The following is a 21,316-nucleotide window of genomic DNA, read 5'->3' on the forward strand; positions in this document are numbered from 1 at the left end:
ATTGAATATATAGATTATCGGGGGGGATGGGACACTCTTGTGGCTGAATTCTCTCTGTCACAGTTAATTGCTTTGCCACCAAGATGGTGTGGAAAGTTTTAAAATATACAGTGAATAGTAGGTCTTTTCTAGCTCTGATGTTTGACCGCAGGATATCAATTTTTCCCTTCCCAAGCGTATTAATGCAGCACAGAGAAAAATGAATTGATGTAGTTTGAAATGTTACTATGGCCTACCTTTTAACCATTTTTCCAGAGTCCACCTATTAGACCAGATGCTTCTGCTGCAGTTATTTTTTTTCCAGCCGGGACCTTGTTACCTCTAAAACTTAATTCTTTTTTTCCAGCACCGTGGGAAGGGAAGCAGTCAGATGGGCATTCAAGCAGCCCCCAGAATTCCAGTTCCAGCGCCTCTTCCTCAGTTAAAGCAGATAATCCCTTGGCTGCCCTGGGGAAGAAGCCTTTCCAACGTTCTGACAGGCTCCACAACAGTGAGTTCTTTAAGAAATCATACCTCAGCTCTTTCTACTGCTTTTATCCAGAACATAGTTGGATGAGAGATGTCAGACTCACTAGCTACCAGACTGTCATTAAGAATTTATTGAGCTCCAATGTAGTGCTCTACTAGGTACTTGGGATACAGAATAAATATTACATCCAGCCCCCGCTCACAAGGACCATACAGAATAATAGGGGAAGAAGGGAGAGAAAAGTTTTTATTAAAGCAAATGACTTCAGATAAAAATAATAATTTTGGGGTCAGGGATTCTGTTGGAGGGCTGGGGAGTGGTTATAATCTGGGAAGGCATCTTGGAGGTGAACATTAAGCTTCAGTTTAAAGCAGGGAAAGAATATGGTTTTACATAATGAAAAGAGGGAGATGGTTTTGTACATTTCAGGTGGCGAAGGGGGACCAGGTGAAGAGAAAGAAGGAGAACTTGGCTGGCATAGAGGACTGGGGTATAGCATGTCAAAAGACAGATCATGCTTCGTGGGTGGAGAGACTGGTTAGAGGCTCTGAGGCAGTACAGGGAGAGAGCGTGGTGTGGTGGATAGAGCACAGGCCTGGGAGTCAGAAGGGAGTGGGTTCTAATTCTTACTCCACCACTTGTCTGCTATGTGACACTGGGCAAGTCACTTCACTTCTCTGTGCCTCAGTTTCCTCCTCTGTAAAATGGGGATTGAGACTGTGAACCCCATGTGGGACAGGGACTGTGTCCAACCTGATTTGCTAGTGTCCAGTCCAGCACTGAGAACAGTCCCTGGCACATAGTAAGCGCTTAACAAATACCATAATTATTGTTCAGGAAATGAAACAGAGTGTAAACCTTAAAGTCATGAAGTATCTTTGGATTGTCAAGTTGTCACAGGACATTGATTCAGTGGGGCCCACTGGTCATTTGCATAAACCCATGAGAGTCGATGGGTTCACCAGACTTGGTAGCGTGTGAACAATATCCCAGATAACATAGGGAGCGTCCGAAGATGATATAATTTGTCCATATATAGCTGCCCTTAGGACTAATTTATATACTCTTCATTGGTTCACTTATTTTTCCATGCTTTTGCTATTGTCAGTTGTACTGTACTGTATATTTTTTCCTCACGCTCACAGTTTCAAATTTGTCCACCGTCCATCTCCCCCATTAGATTGTAAACTCCTTAAAGATCGCAACAGTACCGTCCTTTCTTTTGACTTTTCCCCGAGCACGTAGTATAACGCTCTGACTCAGTAGGGCTTAAATACAGTTGATACCAAAAATCTGATTTATTTCCTGTTCCCCTTTATTTCTTTGCAGGGCAGTTGAAACGGGCTAAGTGTGCCGAAATTGACGTCGAGACTCCAGACTCCATCCTGGTTAACACCAATCTACGAGCGCTGATCAACAAGCATACGTTTTCGGTCCTTCCTGGTGACTGTCAGCAGAGACTCTTACTACTGCTCCCGGAAGTAGACAGACAGGTGAGTTATCCCAGGTCATCCCTTCTCATCACCCTCTGCGACACTCACCACTCATTTTTTATCTTCTCTAGCAGTTCATCAGTAGCTGCGTGGCTCAGTGGAAAGAGCCCGGGCTTGGGAGTCAGGGGTCATGGGTTCGAATCCTGGCTCTGCCAAAGACTGTGAGCCTCATGTGGGACAACCTGATTACCCTGTATCTACCCCAGTGCTTAGTACAGTGCTCTGCACATAGTAAGGGCTTAACAAATATCAACATTATTATTATTATTATGTTACCTTGGCTGTGCCTCTAGAACAATGCCACCAGCAAATCAAAGCTGCCGGAGGAGTAATTCAAGGATTTGAATGCTGCTGTCAGGATTTCGAGTGGAAGGAATTTCCCAGACGATTGGCATCTTGTTCTGAAGTCTGTTTCCAAGTTCCTGTATAAAATAGGTGGCAAGAGATGGGATTTGTTTCCCAGCCCTACTTTATTCTCTTAGTAATGGGGAGAGGATTCCCAAAAGGCCCCGCTGGTTGTGATGCGGCCAGCCCCCTCACTATGGAGTAATTTTAGTTCCTGTTGGTGTTTGTAGATCTCAGAAAAGCATTGAACGCTCTCTGTTTCGATGACCTGAGTAATTTTATGGAGTAATTTGATGTTCTCTATTCTCTGTGATTTGTCTCTATCTGACATTCATTCAGTCGTATTTATTGAGCACTTTCTGTATGCAGAGCACTGTACTAAGCGCTTGGAGAGTACAATTTGGCAACCAATAGAGATAATCCCTTCCCAACAATGGGCTCACAGTCTGCAGCACTAAAGATGGTGCCTTTTGTGCCCCATTATAGTTTAGAACTTCATTGTGAATTTGGGGGCTCAATTTAAACCCAGCTCTGCCAACTGTTTGGCCTGAGACGTTGGGCGGATCACTTCTCTGTGTCTGTTACCTCATCTGTAAAATGGGGATTAGTTCCTCCTCCCTCCAGCTTAGACTGTGAGCCCCACATGGGTCAGGGACCATATCTATCCCAGTGCTTAGATCTGTGCTTGACACACAGTATGTGCTGAGCAAATGCCATTAAAGCAGACAAACCGAAAGTGTTCTAAGAACTTGTCAGAAGTGTAGAGCAGGGAGATTCTCCAATAGTTTTCAGTCAGCTGTCTTCTTTCTTCTTAAAGATGGTTATAATGCTGCTAACTTTGAAATCCTATGCCATTTCCTCAGTATTGCCTTTGTAGAAGAAAGTCATTAGTCAGTCTTTAGCCTTTGCATTTCTTAGATCCTAAGAATAGGGAACTGCTACACATTCAGAACTCTAGGGTAAACAACTCCAAATCCTCAGGATATATCCTCCAAACCTGTAATGATTTTTGGCTCGCTTCTTTGAACTCTCTCCAGGTTCCCTTTATCCATTTCAAATCAGGTAACCCAAACTGGAAATAGTACTAGAATTAAGGGTCTGTTAGATATTAGGCAAAAAGATGCTTTTACCTCTCCTCCCGCTGAACTGTTGCTCCTACCCTCCTGTGTGCCTGGAACTCTCTCCCTCTTCACATCCGTCCTCCCTGTCTTTGAAGCCCTTCTGTAAGGGCTTCTGTGGAGGCCTTCCCTGCCTGGTACCCCATCAACTACCTCGTGAGCACGTCTGTGCCACCTAAGCACTTGGGTACTGGCACCGCTCCCCCCATCTTCCCCACCCTGTAAAATTTATGTACAGGTCATTCTACTCTATTACTTCCTCCTATCTGCGCCTTTATTTTTGTGTTTTGCTCTTTCTCCCCCACTAGATTGACAGCTTCTTGAGGTCGGAGGTCACATTTGCTAATTCTGTCATGTGTTCCCCAAGGGCTTAGTACAGAGCAGGCACTCAGTGAAGAGTCGATTGGGTGAACTGCCCAACTTTTGCCCACATTGATCAATCCCGTCTCCGTTTAGTTTTGCAATTGGTTGAATTCCACGTTGGAGGTTGAATGTTTGCTTCTTCAGGCCAGAGAAGTCTCAAGGCAACTCTTAGTTTTAAAGTGTTGCTTTCATATCTGTAATTTACTTATATTAATGTCTGTCAGCCCCTCTAGATTGTAAGCTCATTGTGGGCAGGGAATGTGTCTGTGTATTGTTATATTGTACTCTCCCAAGTGCTTAGAGTGCTCCGCACACAGTGCTCATTAAATACGAGTGAATGAATGGGTGGAAAACACGTCCTACCCTTGGGGAACACGTATTCATTTTTATTTTCTGCTCTTTGGTCCAGGTTGGTGCAGACGGTTTGATGAAGCTCAGTGGCTCAGCTCTTAACAATGAGTTCTTCACCTCAGCAGCCCAGAGTTGGAAGGAAAGGCTTTCAGAAGGTGAGCTTCCCAAACGTTCCTCGCTCTGGGGGGATTAGCCTTAAAATGGGGCGGACACCATCGGGCCAATGCTGGGGCAAGCTCCCAGAGGTTGGTTTATTCCAAGGCATCTCCTGGCGTATAGCTGTATTCTAGTCCTAACTAAACCTCAAAGCCCAACCCAGAGAGGACACACCATTTCGGGGCATCTGAAGTGATGACATGAGGTGCTGCTTCCTTGTTGTTTGCCTGCAGATGGTTCATGTCCTGGAGGCATCAAGGATCCTTAGAAGTGGCAGCTTTGTAGATTTACAGAATAGGATCTGCGCAGTGTCATTTAATAGAGGTTGTTACGGTCAGGGAACGGGTCTAATGGGTCTGCTCATTCCCTTAGTAAACGTTCAGTAGATGCCATTGATGACTGATAGAGGGCCAGACACACTGTGTATATGTTCAAAAAGCGATGCGCCTTCCCCATAGGGCTGATAATGTTAGGTGAAATGAACAAAAGAGTTCCAACTCAGAATACATTGGAGAAATTTTTTTAAGGTTTATTTGTTAGAATGTGGTTTGAGGGGAAAGAGTAGACGTGGTACAGTTGTAATGGTATCTATTGAGCGCTCGCTGCAGGGTGGTGCACTCAGGGTATTTAGTATTTTATTCAGGCTCTGGTGTACTTTTCTGGCAGTCTCCCAAGTGCAGGGTTGCTATCTGCGGGACTCTCCTAATTAAATAGCCTGACACTGCTGTCCTGGGAAGGATATTCACAGACCCTGGGTTCTCTGTTTCAGATTTGGTTGTTTTGAGAACCCCATGGCTCATGCCTAAGGCAGAGAGTCCCAAACCATAGAAAGGATCCCATCACTTAATGAGGGGCAAATCCAAGGGAGAAGTCCTCCCTAATTGCTAACTCATGTCTCTCCAGGAGGGTATTCTTTTCCCACCACTCCTACCTAGAGCTTATCTCTTGTCTGTCCCTCACTCCTGCTTCCTACCCATTGTTCATGCTTATTTAAATGTCCATAATTCCCCCCTAATACTTTGCACTTAGTAAATATTTGATGAAGATAAGGATAGTTATGTAGGTAGGTAGGATATCAGGACTAATCAACATCTAGAGACTTAACCTGCATGTGTGATCCTTAATCACTCCTTCCTCCACTTCCCCCCTCAAACAACTGCCTTATGCATCTACAGAGTATATGCAGATCACCTGCAATTAGCTCCTCTGAGGCTTCACATGCAGGCCTCTAATAATGTCTCCTCTCAAATGGTGGAAGGGGCGGGGAAAGCCTTTTTCTCTGAATGAACCTTTCTAGGTTTATGTCTCTAGTTCATAAATAGCCGGAAACACTTAATTCTTTAAATTATTCCTAGTCCCTACCCCTTTGTTTGGACTCTAGTTTTTGCATCTCTAGTAAAATTCATGAGGTTTCACTTAAAAAATAGATCTGTTGGTTTTGGTGGGTAAAACTTTAATTCAGACCAGGAACTTGTACTTTCAGTTACACTTGTACTAATAACACAGTAGGTTTCTGTGAGCCCCACGTGGGGCAAGGACAAGGTCCAACCTGATTAGCGTCTACCCCAGCGCAGAGTACGGTGCCTGGCACACACCATTAAAATACCCCAAATATCATTTACAGAATCAAAACAAAGTGCATCGTGTAAAGTCTTGCAAGTACGCGGTACTACCAAACCCCAGTTAGCCGTCTTACTAGGTTCCGTGAAAGAGTGTTAAACAAAAGTATGCTATGTGGTTTACCATAGGAAATAAAGAAAAGTGCCTTAATGCTTTCCTAATATTGAAGAAAAAAACAAAACACTGTAAAAGCATTTAAAACAGTGGTAAATAGTAATATAAATACTTGACCAAAGGAGCTTAAATATGTACCAATAAGGAAATATTCTTAATTTTCAAAGTGTTACTTTTCACTTATTCAGCGAAATAGTAATATAATTGCTTGATCAAAGAGCATAAATATGTACCAATAAGGAAATATTCTTAGTTTTCAAAGTGTTACTTTTCACTTATTCAGCAAAATAAGATAGTGTAAGGATAGTAATATTTTGGTTTGGGGTTTATTCCCAAAGTGCTCTCACACCACTTAGAATCAGTAGAGCTTATTGAGCGCATACTGCTTGCAGAGAACACCGTACTAAGTGCTTGACTTACTTTTGCCCCACACTAACCCCTGGATTTAGGAAGAAAGGCAGATACTATCGTCCCCACTTTGCAGATGAGGAAACCGAGGTACAGAGAGGTTGACTTGCCCAAGGCCTCATAAATTGGTGGCAGAGCTCAGACCTGGACCTTCCAGCTTCTCGACCAGCACTCTTCCACTACACCACTCTGACTCCCTTAAAGATTGGTTACTGTTTATACTAACTAGATCTGCCATTATGTAATCGTGAATTGAAATGCTTAGGCAAAAGGAGAAGTCGGGCAAAATACTTCAGAATTGAGAGGAAATACCAGTAGCCTCCCTAATCTCTCTCCTTCCCCGCTCTCCTAAAGATCATGAAGCTAGAAAATAACCGTAATTGTGGTATTTAAGCGCTTACTAGGTGCCAGGCACTATACTCAGCACTGGGGGAGAAAAAAGCAAATAGGATTGGCCACAGTCCCTGTCTCAACTGGGGCTCTCAGTCTCCATCCCCATTTTACAGATTAGGTAATGGATGCCCAGAGAAGTGAAATGACTTGCCCAAGGTCAAACAGCAGATGTGGTGGGCTGGGATTAGAACCCGTGACCACCTGACTCCCTGGCCCGTGTTCTCTCCACTACACCATGCTGCTTCTCTAGAACTTTCTCTAGAAAATGAGTGCTGTCATAGGGATGTGAGTTAAGTCAGAATGCCGCCCGCCCCCGACTGATGTACAACTCGGGGGCATTTTTCAGGGGAGGGGGAAGGGTGGCTTTTCCCTAAAGATGTAGCCAAAAGGTCTCCCAACCCCAACCTCTGCAGAGTTAACTGGGGCCTCCTGGTCCCTTGGATTTTCTCTGTGAACCCTGATTTAGAAACAGAGGATGGGAGTTGAGACACAAGAATTCCCCATCGATAGGGGTGTCTCCTCCCAGAAAGGGGAAGAGTGAAGAACGAGGTCCTGCAGGTGGTATTATTTCCATTTACTGTGCATTGCAGGTGAATTCACACCTGAGATCCAACTAAGAATTCGGCAAGAGCTTGAGAAGGAGAAAAAGGTGGAGCTGTGGAAGGAACAGTTTTATGAAAGTTACTATGGTCAAAGGTAAGAACCTTGGCTAACTTTTCTTCATCAGGTTGACTCTCCACATCCTGATTTTCATCCAAGAGCTTTTCTTCACCATTTTCTCTCTCTGCCATTGAACTTACTTATAATACCCTCCTACATTCCACGTAACCAAAACGACTTTCCCCAAAATGCTCAGAGCTTGACGGATGGTGCTCGCCACAGGTTTGTGAATCGTTGGCACCCTCGCCTTTCTGAGGGCTCTGGCTAGGATGGCTCTGAGTTTCTTGGAGAAGCAGCACGGCCTAGTGGCAAGAGCATGGGCTGGAGAGTCAGAGGTCGTGGGTTCTAATGCCGACTCTAACACTCGTCTGCTCTGTGACCTTGGGTGAGTCGGCCTAATGGCAAGAGCATGGGCTTGGGAGTCAGAGGCCGTGAGTTCTAATCCTGGCTTTGCCACGTGTCTGCTGTGTGACCTTGGGCAAGTCACTTCCCTGTGCCTCAGTTACCTCATCTGTAAAATGGGGATGGAGATTGTGAGCCCCATGTGGGATACAACCTGATTACCTTGTATCTACCCCGGCGCTTAGAACAGTGCACGGCAAGTAAGTAAGCGCTTAACCAGTACCATTACTATTATCTCCATACCCTATCCTACCCCCATGATCCCTAAAACTAAGTCAGACTCTCCTGGAGGTACCGCCAGGCTCGAGGCAAGTCCCGCCTGACCCCTCTCTGGGAAGTCCAGGGAATGGGAAACTTGGGCCTCCAGCCAGGTCTTTGGCTGCAGTGCACGGGGAAAGCATTAGAGCTGTCCCACAAGCCCAGAGGGCTTCCTGACAGAAGCAGACATAAACAAGGCAGTCTGACTCCAGAGGGAATGTAGCCAGGCTCCCTGGTGCCCTTCCAGGAGGCAGGTGAGTGTTCGAACATTCTAGCCAGGAACTAACCCCCCTCTAGAACTAAGCGCGTAGCCTCCCAGCACTCGGCTGTCGTCTCTGGCCGGTTTTACGGAGTACCTCTCTGTGGGCGCCAAGTAGACTCGCTCCGGTCCCCTCGTGTGTTGACCTCTCAAAACTTTTTCCTCCTCTTTTCCTCCTTAGTTCCGGCCTGAGCCTTGAGGACTCCAGGAAACTGACGGCTTCCGTCAGCGACCCAGAAGCCGGGAAGCCTCTGGCCGAACAACCGAAGGTCAGGGCACCTCCCGAAGTACCTTCCTTCAGAGCGGTGGAGGAGGTTCCTCCGACAGACTCTAAAGCAGCGATCATCCAAATCGTGCCCCCAGCGAGGAAAGAAGCAGGAGAGAGTAAAGAAAAGGCGGAACCAAAACCCTGCAAGTCCACAGAGTCTCCGCTTTCTTCCCGTGGCAATACACTGGAGGTCAGCCAAACAGCCCCCACGAGCTGCTCCCAGAAAGAGGAGGAGAAGAAGCCAGTGGTCTCTACTAGGGAGGAACCTACGAAGGAGAGTCGTCACACTACAGCTACAGATCCCAACATCCAGGAGAAGAGAGGCACTTCCGACTTGCCCCCAAGCAAACCAAAGACCCCAGGGGTGGGAAAAGCAGCCATGAGGCAGGTCAGTGAAACAAGTGCCCAGGAGACACCCGGGAAGAAGATCTCTCCGCCGGAGCACATGGATGTCAGTGCGGAGATCCTCAAGAGGAAATCTTCACTCCCCCAGGAGGAGCCTCCCGTGAGTCTGGAGAAGAGGCCACGGGTTATAGATAACAACCAGCACCAGCAGTTATTTCAGGCCTCTCCACAGCCCTTTCCAGTCACTGGGGACAGAGCCCAGGTGCGAAAGGTTCCCCCTCTCAAGGTAAGGAGAGAAAGGGGAGGAGGAGGAGGAGGAAGTGGGTGGGGCTGTGTAGGCTCAGGCCTCTGGTTCGTAATTCTGGTTAAACACGGGGGCAGGGGAAGATTCTCAGCATTTTTGCTGACCGGGACAGCCCTGATGAGAATAGCAGCGTTTATCACGGCACAGGTAGGGAACTCAGACCCGAAAGACCCGTGGGCTCGAGTGGCAGACGTCTGGGCGAGGAGAGGGGCGGAGCAGATGCTGCCCTCTGGTTGGGTGGAGTTATTTTGCCCAGCGGTTACACCGGAGGAGAGACTTGGGCATCAGCAGGCGTCCTCGATCTAGGATTAGCTTGGCCGGATTAGACTTCTCCAGTGGGAGAGGTGATCGGCAGTGGTATTCTACGGTGCCAGTGGCTCGGTTCTGAAAACGGGATGCTGAGCAAGAGTGAGTGGAGTGATTACTGAGGTAGAACCCTGTCGGCCAGCTGGTACTTGAGTGTCCGGAGACTCTGGGCGTTTGAGGTGAGTGTTAATTACTAGACCCGCTCCCTGATCCCAGAGAGCTAACCACTCCATCAGGAGGGCGCGTGGTCAGGATTGTGGGAAGTTGGTCGTACATTTACTCAAGTCAGGCTTTAAAGAGTCCGTGTTCTTGAAGCCCCTTTCCTTTCATCTCCTTCAACAAACCGTTTGCCAGACCGTAGTCAGTAAATCAGCGGTATTTATCGAAGGCTTATGGTGTGCAGAGCACTGTACTGAGCGCCTGGGAGAGTACAGCAGTCGGTAGACACGTTTCCCTGCCCACAGGGAGCTCACGGTACCAGGTTATTATGCTCCTGATGTCTAAAATCCCACAAGCTAATGCATTTTGCTACTTTCTGTGAGCGAAAGCTTGTATTTTAAACGGAGTCCTTTGTCTCTTCTGCTTCTTCCAGATTCCAGTGTACAGAATCTCCCAAATGCCATTTCCTGCTGGCCAGGTCTCTCCCAGGGTTCGTTTTCCAGCCTCCATCTCCAGTCCCAACAGAACAGGAGCCAGAACCCTGGCAGACATCAAAGCCAAAGCCCAGATGGCCAAAGCACAGAGAGCAGCGGCCGCCGCCGCAGCCGCCGCGGCCGCCGCCGCCGCGGCCTCCGTCGGGGGAGCCGTTCCCGGGCCCGGCCCGGGCGGTGGAGGAGAAGGTCCCGGGGGCGGGGGAGGAGGAGGAGGGGGAGGAGGAGGAGGAGGAGGAGCGGCACCTCAAGGAGGGAGTCCAGGATCAGGTCAACTCGGTGCAACTGGAAATCGGGGGAGCTCACTGGAACTGGCAGGAACTGGAAGCAGGGGAGGTGCGAGAGGGCTGCTTCCCCGTTCTTCGGGGACCCAATCCCAAACTGAGACCCAGGCCCTGGGAGAGGCATCACCTCACCGTGTCTGCAGAGCACAACTACAGCAGACCCCCACGGTGCCACCCGGCCCGGCAGTCGGGGGACCCGGCCCGGGCATCCCATCGGGAGCCCCCACCAGGCGATCGTCACCGACTTTAGGGAAGCAGAGCGTCGGGAGACCGGATCCCCCGGGGCCGACGGTCGGGCCGGGTTCGGGAACGGCCTCTCCCTCGGGCCGCCCTCAGGCTCCCGGCGACTTCGGTCAAGAGAAAGCACCGTCCACTCCGACCCCCCCGGCCCCGGCCTCCAGAGCGTCACCGGCCCGGGACACCGCGGGCGGGAGGGCCGCCCCGCACACGGGTCCCGGGAGTAACCTTCCCCATTCCGCAGCTGCGGCAGCAACGAGAATCAGCCCCGCGGCAGGGGTGGCCCCGGCCCCCGTGGCGCCCCCTCCGGCCGCGGTCACTTCGGAAATGCCTGCCGCACCGCAGGCTGGCGTCGCCACCGCGTCTGCTGAAAGCGCCCGGCCCCCTAGCACTTTGCCAGTAGCCTTCAGCCTTAAAGCCCCCGGAGCTCTCTCGAGTCCCAACGGCCCCACGCCGAGGCCGTTCGCAAGTATTCCCGCTAGCAATCCCTTGGTAACTCAGCTGCTCCAAGGCAAGGATGTCCCGATGGAGCAGATCCTGCCTAAGCCCCTCACCAAAGTAGAAGTGCAGCCCGTCTCACTGGCTTCCCCCGAGGAAAGGGAGAGCGCGGCAGCCAGGGCCACCGGCACGGGCGGGAACAGACCGGGCGGGGAAACCGGCGAGAGGCAGACGAGTCCGGTCACGCGGGAGCCGGGAAAGACGTTCTACCAGGGCAGGCGGCTGCCCCAGGTCCAGAGGACCCTTCACTTCTTCTCAGGAAAGGACCCCAGGGACCCGACCGTCGACCAAGCGCCAGGCCAAGAAGGACTCGACAAGGCCTCCCAAGAGCAGCTCCTTCAGACCCTCATCAAGAGGGTTCAGAGACAGAACGTATTCTCGGTGCTGCAGCCCGCCCAGTTCGGCCTCACTCACTCAGGTTTCCAGTTAGAAGACATCTCTACCAGGCAGAGGCTCATGCTGGGTTTTGCCGGTAGGAGGACGTCCAAGCCTGCCATGTCAGGCCACTACTTGCTCAATATATCGACCTACGGCCGGGGCTCGGAGAGCTTACGGAGGGCCCATTCCGCGAACCCGGAGGATCGTTTGGGTCTGAACAGCCCCGTGGAGGCCCTCAAGGTGGAATTCAGGGACTACGAAAGGGCCGGGGGGGACAGCGGCGGCGAGGACGGCGGAGGGGCCGACGACGAGAGTACCGAGGACGAAGGAGAGCGGGTCGCGGTGAAGGAGGAGCCCCCGGCTCCCCGGGTCCGAGGAGAATGCGAGAGAAGCCGAGGACTCCGGGGCGAGGAGATCCCGCCCGGCTACCGCGGTCCCGGCCGCGGTCCCGGCCACAAGGGCGTCAAGTCCGAGGCCCCCGTCACCAAGCCGGCCACGGCCAGCAAGGAGAACTTTCGCCCGTTCCCCCGAGGCCAGGTGTTCGATGGAAGCACCCTAGCCAGGGACTTCCTTCAAGCGGCCCAAGAGCGAATGGCTCACGTCATGAGGGGGAAGGTGACGTACGGCAGTTCCGAGATCTACAGTACTCTCGCCCAACCCCCAGATGGCTCCTCGCACCAGCCACCCCTCCTTCCTCCCCCGCAGAACCCCAGGCTCTACGGAAGCCCCTCCGCCCAACTCGTCGGGCCCGGCTACAGCGGCACGATCAACGTCGCCACCTCTCCCGACACGGACCACGGCTCTGCCGCCTCAGGAATGCCCGACTGCAGCCAGGTGTCCAGCAGCATGGGGGACGTCATGTCCTTCTCGGTGACGGTCACCACCATTCCCGCAAGCCAGGCCGTGAACCCCGGCGCTCACGGCCCAACCGTCCCCGGCCGGGCCTTCGCGGAAGAGAACAGCACAGAGGACTCGCCTTCCAAGTGCTATTGCAGGTTGAAAGCCATGATCGTGTGCAAGGGCTGCGGTGCCTTCTGCCACGACGACTGCATCGGCCCCTCCAAACTCTGCGTCTCCTGCCTCGTCGTCCGGTAACCGAGACGGACGGGGGAGGCAGGCGGGGAGCGAGGAGGTCGGGAGGGGGTGGGGCGGCGAGGTCGGTTATTCCGGTTTGCTCTCTTCCTCCTTTTGGAATCACGGCAGGAGGGGAACCGGGAGGGTTTCGATCGCCTTGCACAAGAGACACATGTTACATAATCAGGAAAACAGAGTAGAGTTCTTTTAAATTTTAAAGGAAGAGCACCTTGTTGTACAGTCTGAGTCGAGTAAGACTTTGTGAATCGTGACAGGTTTGCACTTACGGAATCATGTAAATGTCACATTATTTTGTTTAAAATTATTTTTCCAAGTGTTTAGAAAATAATGTATTAACTTGTTCTCCCACTGATGTTTTGCCCGTTTGAATCTGAGAAGATCTAAATTGCCCTACGTGGAAGAAGTGAGCCCGAGCCCGAATGACGTTTTGAGTCGGGGGAGGGGGGCGGGGAAGTGCAGAGGAAAGGGCCACCCAGCCTGGAGGGCCGAGGCCTCGGCCCGTTGGGAGCGGAGCATCCTGCTCCGATCCATCGGGGTTTGGGTTCAGACTTCCGGAAGGCAACGGTTTCCCAGCGGCATTTCGGTCATTTTTGCGCAAGCTCTGATCTGGGACTTGGTTTCTAGCATCCGGGCTGGATCCCGGCAGCCGTGGCTGGTCTTGTAATGTGAGGACACCTGCCGTCATCTCACCTTCCACCTCTTACTTAGCCCTGAGACAGTTGTGGTTTCTCCAAAGGACACGGGAGTCGGGTCTCAACTATTCCCGAGGACTGGGCGTGGCATTTACCTTAGCAATAATGTCTAAGCACTTAGAATTTTATAGGAACTAATTACCGGGAAAGCGGGACTTCGAGAAAAACGAAAGGGAGCCGGTGAGGTGGACTGGGCACCCTGGACCCCGTTTTTTTGGTTTTTTCCCCGCGTGGGAGTGGGTCTGGGGGGCAGGAGGGGGTCGAGGAAGAGGAGACGCTCGCCGAGTTAGATCTTTAAACACTAGCGGCAAGGTGATCTCGTCTTCATTCTCTTCAGCCCATCACACACAGCTCAGAGTTCAGGGGAGTAAATCATGAGTGCCTCATTTGGTTACCTTTCAACCGTACTACCCAGAAGGCTTCAGTGGTGAATGTGGTGGCGTAATCCAGTTTAGTTAACGATGCACGTGCATCCCTAAGAAGTGAATTCTTTTCAGTCGGGGGATCTTAGCTTACCCCTAAAAAGTCCACTCCCTTACGCGCCACCAAACACCGCACCCTCAGTGTGAAATAGCGGACTGCCTCTGCCCTATAAAATCCTGGGATTAGGAGAGAGAATGCTACTGATAATATCCAAGGGAAAATCCTGAACAGGCAGATACTAAGCAGAGATTGTTTCCGGCCATGGTTCCAGAGACAGAGAATAGTCGAATGGGGCCAGCTGGTAAGGGTGGTTAAAGGGCATTTTGTTAAAGCAACCTGAAGCACGGTGCATGTTGAGTTCCAAGACCCTAAATTAAAGTATATAAAATAAAACAATTAGTGCAACGAATTACAGTTGTAGTCACATTCACTATTCAGGACCCCATCTTCTGAAAAATACATTTTGATTACACTCCAGATTCCACAGAGGAGACGGAGCCTCTTTCCGCACCCCCCCCCCCCCCCCCAGTGAATCCACTCTCTCCCAGGTCTCTGGCTCTTATCTTACCGGCCTTCACCTGGCTGAAAGCTGAGCCGGGGGCAGGATCTCTGTTAGTGCAGCCAGGACTACGTAATCTCCCCGACCCCCCAGGGTCCCCAAGCAGGAAGAGGGATGCAGGAAATCGATGGGGCCCTGAAGTAGAAGGTGGAGCTAGGTCCTCCATTCCTCTTCCACCCGAAGGGAGACTGGGGAACGGGAGATAGAGTGTGGTCAGCCGAGCATGTTGGGGAGGGAAGGAGGCTGGGCTTCTCTGGGGAGAATGCTGATGTTGGATACGGGTTGGAGGGAGACTGACTCCCCAACAGAGTTTAAAATACTCCCCCCGCCTCGGACGTGCGAGGTTCGTCCGTGCTTGGTTCCACTCTTCCGTTGGTAGCCTTTAGAGCAGGGTAAGGTTTCTTTGAGCTCGTCACCAACAGGGCAGATAAGCCACACGTGGGTCAAAGGAGAGCCCTCTAGCAGTCCTTCATAGCAAACAGTCTGTATTGCATTGGATCACGTTCCCTTGCGAAGGCCAGTAGAGGTGAATTTTAATATTCACTAAATTCCCTGGCAAATTAATCAGCTAAAGCAGTACTGACACTCAGATCTCTACTTCTGCTCCCCCTGCAAGGCAAACCACTGATCACAGAACTGGAGCACTTACATTCTCTCAGGGTTGCCAAGCTTTTGGTGTTAACCTATGCCTAAATATGGAGGGTAACTTAAACCAACTTAGAAAGCAGGTACAGAAGAGTCCTATTTAAGTTCAATTTCACATTCTTTGCTGAAAACAGATGTGCGGATTGGAAGGAAAAAAACAACCACCGTGAACTATATGGGCCGAACAGCACAGAAGCACTATCTTTAATTGATATACCTGTTGAAAATGAAGCAGGAGGAACAAACTCCCAGAAATTGTGTAGATTCTTATATTCCTATGCCCTCTGAACCTTGGTCTGGGTTTTTCTGATTAGTTTTAACTGCTTTTCCCTCTAAGACTTAGATGTATTTTCAAATAGAAGTGCTAAGCAATAACTTCCATTTACTCTAGTCAGCAGTCACATGTGTAATGTTTGTGTTTGAAATGTATAAGCTGCCCTCTAAAGCAGATTCTTCTGTCTTAACATTATCTCCATGTCTTAATTATGTACATTCTCAATTGTTTGGTAGATGCCCCTTGAATGAAAATGTTTTTGTTTTTTTTTAAACCGATCTTATCAGTGAGAAAATAAAACCAAGCAAGTGCCCCAGAGTTTTCTTTCCATCTCATTTCATCCCATTCCATCCCATTCCCGTGATCCCGACGTGCTCTGCTATCAGTTGCTTCATTCTTACAACGTTGGTAAGCGTAGGCAGGGTGGGTCATACTTGTCTTAAGTTCGGCCATTATTCTGAACCTGTTGGCAGATCTTAAAATAAGCATTCAGAGGTCAACATCTGTTAGGGGAGGCTTTCAAAAACTTGGAATGACCTGGCAGAGCTATCTTAATTGGTTGTTATTGAGTAAAATGATTCTTTGGCCATTTTAGGGACTCTTCAGTTGAGTTCGGCATTTGTTTTAAGCCTTCCTCCAGAAAAGGAGCTGGGCCCTAGGGGTGGGCAATTAAGGGCAGCAAATGGAAAAACGTTTCTTAAAATCAACAACTAGAGCTTTCTTGATTATTTTTTTTTAATGCTATACATTTGATACAATTATTGAAGATCAATTTTTTTAAAGAGCTTTACAGTAATATATTTTAAGTAATATATATTTTAATATCTGTATAAAAAAAAAACCAAGAGGAAGACTTATCTATTTCTTATACAGGGTATGTTGAGTGCACAGCCTTCCCCAGAGGCATGCATGTGTAGTTCCCGCAGAAGTGGCACCGGAGACATTCGGATCATTTCCATTTAATGCAATAAAAATGGGGGTTGAGTTTTGGGATTTTATATTTTAAACATTTGATGTTGTTTACCACGTGCTATTCAGAATCTTTTTTTTTCCTCCTGGCCACGAGGTTTGTAAAAATTGGTTTAGAATACTTTCAAGTTCTGTGTCTTTTGCCTTTTAAAAGGGACTGTTAACATTTGACTTGAGGATATGTACAGAAAAGTCGGAATCGACACCATTTTAAAAGTCATATTTTTTCACAATATAGAAAATCATATTTTACCTAAGAATTAAGTATTTGAAACAAGATATATGTATATATACTGTATGTACTTCATATATTCTCTTATTTTTCATTTTATTAAGTAAAAGGTTATGAAAATGAAAATAAAAACCTTTGAGCTGTTGGATCTGGAGATCTGGCCTATAATAGTATTTGAGTGGCAGGTGGATGCTCCCACCATCCTGCCTGACACCGTAACTACTGTGCCTATTATTACAAATTGTGGGGCGGTTGGGGAATTAGAAGCTCAGCAAAGAATGAATCAAAGTAGCTTAGCACTTTTAGAAACACAGACTAGAAATGGTTTTTCAGCCCTTTGTCCTGCTCATGTTTGTTTCTTGGTGTGGTGTTTTATATAGTGATGAGAAAGATGAGGTGAAGCCTTTTTGCAATGTGTGGTAATCACTTTAGCCCTTAAGTGCTAAGGAATTTAAAAATGGAAAAAATGATAAAATTTGGACGGCCAAATTCCCAAGTTTACAAAGCAAATTCTCAGCAACGATTGCCACCCTCTCCCCATCTCCTCCTTACCCCGTTCCTTTGCACCTGGCGCACTCCCCCCTTCCCCCCCTCCAAAAAAAACCGAAATTCCCTTATCCAGAAAGAGAAATGTTGTCTCCTCAAGACTGTAGGTGGCTTTTTCCCCATTTAAGATGGTCATAGGTGAGTTAGCTTGGAAGATGACTCCTGCAGAATTTGTGCCTCTGCAAGATCTATTCTCTCATGACTTAAAAGTCAAAATTTGGTCTGGGAAAAGAGGTGTATTTCCTTGTATTTTCCCCCAAAAGGGTGACTTCGAGGCACCTGGTGTGAAAAGCAGAAGAGAGATTGCGATTTGGAGGCAGGTGACAGAGAAATTCCCTATGTCATCTGGGTTCAGTTTCTTTTAGGAGCCTACCATCTGAGGTGTTGAACCAGTTGTGAAAATTCTGGAACAGAATCTTTACTGGGGTTTATCATTTGTTGATGTTCCGGCAGAAGAATAGATTGGGAGAAGATAAAATGTGCCTGACTCCTGGGACAGCTTTCCTTTTGTTTCATCCACTGGCTTGTCCTAGAATTTGTCAGCCATTACTGTTTTCCCTCTGGCTCATCAAATACATAATGAAGAGTTTAAGAAACTAGTCTCTTTTAAGTACAGAGTTCACATTCAGAAAATAGAACTTGCTCTTCCTTGAAAATGGAAGGAATTACTACATCAAAAATATTTACACAGCCTCATTGTCCAAAGGAGTAAATGTTGACAGACTAAATCAGTATTTGCTAGGCATCTGAACGTTAATAAGAGGACATCTGATCTTGGGAAAATGGTATGTCATAACTCTATGAAGATGATATCAGCACAAAGAATTAAATGCTAACATCTGCATTACAGGATAATTAGGAGCTGATGGGAGTGGACAACTTTCTAAAATCTGCCGGTGGGTGCATCTTCTAGATCAATGAAGAACAAGAGATTCTCATAGGAGAAGGGGGCACATAGATGTGTTTCATTCAGAATTCAAGGAAAGACAATGATGACCTGCTAAATATAGCACGTTGGAACCTTAGCTGATCCTTCATGACAGCAATTGCCTAAACCTCAGTGAATTTGTAGTAACATCTATAATACTAACTGTAGTGTTTGCTAAGCGCTCTGTGCCAAGGCACTGTACTGAGTGCTGGGGTGGATACAGGTAAACTGGGTTGAACACAGTCCCTGTCCGGCAAGGGGCTCAAAGTCTTAATCCCCATTTTACAGATGAAGTAAAAGAGGCACAGAGAAGTGCGGTGACTTGCCCAAGGCCATACAGACAAGTGGCAGAGCTAGAATTAGAACCCATGACCTTATTACTCCCAGGCCTGGGCTCTGTCCACTATGCCATGCTGCCTTTGGAAGACAGGAAAATAAAATCTCTCCGGTAATGACATCCTCACCAAGTGTAAGTCACCAAAATTACAAAACAGGATAAAAAGCTAAGGCTAAACCAAATTTATTTGCTGACTAAGGTGTGTTCGGCAGGAGTGGGTGTTATGAGGGTCTGAAGAGAGACTGAACAGCTGGGGCTGGGGAAAAGACAAGGTGGGCCAGAAAGAAGATGGCAGGAACTGAAGAATTGCTCTTGAAGGTCCAAGGGCTACTGAAGGGAGAAGGGGTAGGGAACAGTCAGTTTTTAAAACTAAAGGAAAAGGGTTTTACTCGATTATCCTTAGTACTACGAATCCCAGGAAGGGCCTTGGGCAAGGGAAGAGATCGCTAAACGAATGCAGTGGCTAAAACCTGAAATGAGATGAGCATCCTTGGTCAGAATCTTTCTGTTTTTTCTTAGATTTTGATCAGTAAATCTCTTGTGACAATCAAAACAATTTTCAATTCCTACCTGGAACTGATTTCCAAAGGGACGGAATGAAGAAAACGTCAATCTATGGCTTCTAAGAGGCAGCCCAGAGTCAGACTTACAAGCAGGCAACTCATCAGGGATTGGGCTGCCTCCCTAGGAATTTAAGGCCCAGCTGCGGGGAGGAGAGGCTGGGGAGATGGTATTGCCCATTCCACGGCAGCGATGAGCAGTCAAGCATGGTTTTTAGGGGAAAGAGGCCCTCCGTTTAACCTGCCAGAGCTGCTCACCTATTCCCCAGTGGTAGCCACGTAAACTTTCCGAGAGTAGAACATGTCTCATGGAATAATTTGCCATAATGGGTGTGGGCCATGTTGTATCAGTGCAAAACAGGGATGCCACTTTTGGAAAAAAAAAATCAGATTCTCTGGAATAACTGAAAGGGTCACAGTTTGAAAATGTACAGTGTGAACAAGGTCTGCCTTTTAACTTAAGTATATGGAAAATACATATTTGAAAAGCCTGACGAAGAATTGAGAGAAATTTTAAAAATAGATTTTAAAAAGAAAACTTTGTTTTTCATCACCACAGAACCAGACCTAAAACATTATGGCTCAAATATTCACAGGCCAAGTCCAAACCTTTTCAATTTACGCTATGGTCAATTCTTAGCATTTCTATCCCCAAACAGAACGTTGTACTCTATGGAGGAGGGCTGAACGTGCGGTTTGAAGCACTTCGAACAAGAGGATAAAGACTGGAGAGCGTACTATGCATCCTGAAAGTGAGTCCTGAGTTACTCTATCACTAAGATGGAATACCATCTGAATTTACAAAGGTTTGAATCCGTTCAGCAGGTGCATCTTTGCTGCTTGGTGTAAGGTTCCTTATTACCTTTGATTTTTCTAGTTTCCCCCTCCCCTTCTTCATTTGAAATGGCTGCATCCTCTGTATTTCAGCTGCATTTTTCCAATCACTTTGTTGGAAATGTTGGGCCGTAAGTTTAGTTGCGGGGGGCGGGGGAGACGCACGTTAAAAAAATTGAAGCCAGCAAACTCTAGGAATTAGCTATCAATATGGCAGATGGTTGGGATTTTGACTCCCTATCAGCCTCTTTTTCCCCAATTTTAGGTTTCAGGCTCAGTTTTGCCAACCCAGACAGTGAGTCCCTCAATGGATATTTGAGTGCTTCTTGTGGGACAAGTATTGTCCTAGGCACTTGGGAGTGAACAATACAATACAGTTGGTACAAGCATCATATCTATGTCTTGTCACTTCCCCAGGGCATAACTGCACAGGTCTTCTCGTACCCCCAGATCAGAGACTCTTTGGTTGGATGTAGAGGGTGGCTGGGAAAGGCATGTGTGGCTGGTTGGGGGTGGGGGGAAACTTGCCAAATATCTCTTGGGAGCAACGCTCTGCACTACACTCCCTCATCCCCATTAGCAACAGACTTGAGGGTGGGAGGACCGGAATGGAAGATTAAACAACTTATTTCCAGAGGGGGTTATCAGGGCTTCTCCCAACGCGACATTGCTCCCTAGGCAAGTGTTTCAGGGATCCCTGGCAAGGCTGGGGGGATAGGAGATCTGCAACTTCCATTAACAGAGCCCTGAGATTAAGTTTTATTAACATGATGGCAGTATGAGTTTCTCCCTGAGAAATTCAAACAGGGAAACGACAGCAATGCAACTGATAGGACGTGTCGCAAATTGGAAACATTTCTTCTGATCCCAAATTCTTGCCCCCAAATTAAAAAAAAAATCCCCTGGTACATTGCATTAGGTTCCACCTTACTTTTCTCATCAGCTGTAGGAGGGACCAGAGGAGTGGGAGAAATTCCCTGTGTGTATCCTCAACTTTGAAATCTCCGGGCCCATAGGACTTAGCACTTTGGTAACAAAAATCTACTTTGCAGCTCAGATTTTGGTTCGATTCCTCTCCCTTTTTGAACTGTTCCTTTTGTGCTTCATGTACGACTACCTGCTTCAGAACTGAATGTAAAATAGTATTTCTGCACATGGACAAAATGTGTATTTTATCTAAACGTTTCGTTTTATGGTAAATAAAGGCATATGATTTTAATATAGAACTGTTGCCTAAATCTTTTCTAAGAGGAGTGCTTACTAGAAGGCAAATCATGTTTGAGTGCTTCACCGAGGCATGGGATAATTAACATAACCAATGAGTTTTCTATTTGGTGATTCATCTGTGACCCAAAACAGTGACATCGGAAATGGGTATCGTTCTTACCAAAGCTTGCTGAGGCTACTGGTGACATATCCAGCCACCCCAGGAGGGGCAAGCCCATCAACACGACTTTGGGACTGTTGCTTCGTTTTTGCCTCAGTGCACAAGAAGCTCCCTCTGAAAAATTATTTTCATGCCTGTTGGTATAAATGTGAAGCC

At 48.0% G+C, this 21,316-nt stretch overlaps 1 protein-coding gene across 1 annotated transcript in view; it reads left to right on the forward strand.

Moving 5' to 3' along the window:
* ASXL2 (ASXL transcriptional regulator 2) overlaps positions 1-14,298 on the forward strand; it is a 38,990-nt gene extending 24,692 nt beyond the window's left edge. Inside the window, exons 4-9 of the mRNA XM_007666728.2 lie at positions 347-490; positions 1,799-1,962; positions 4,198-4,294; positions 7,421-7,526; positions 8,591-9,308; positions 10,225-14,298. Of these exons, the coding sequence (XP_007664918.2) occupies positions 347-490; positions 1,799-1,962; positions 4,198-4,294; positions 7,421-7,526; positions 8,591-9,308; positions 10,225-12,774 (3,779 nt within the window). The 3' untranslated portion in view covers positions 12,775-14,298. The remainder of the gene's footprint in view (positions 1-346; positions 491-1,798; positions 1,963-4,197; positions 4,295-7,420; positions 7,527-8,590; positions 9,309-10,224) is intronic.
* Positions 14,299-21,316: the final 7,018 nt, after the last annotated feature.

The sequence above is a fragment of the Ornithorhynchus anatinus genome, chromosome 9 (genome assembly GCF_004115215.2).
Source record: "Ornithorhynchus anatinus isolate Pmale09 chromosome 9, mOrnAna1.pri.v4, whole genome shotgun sequence".
In the NCBI taxonomy this organism is placed as follows: Eukaryota; Metazoa; Chordata; class Mammalia; order Monotremata; family Ornithorhynchidae; genus Ornithorhynchus; species Ornithorhynchus anatinus.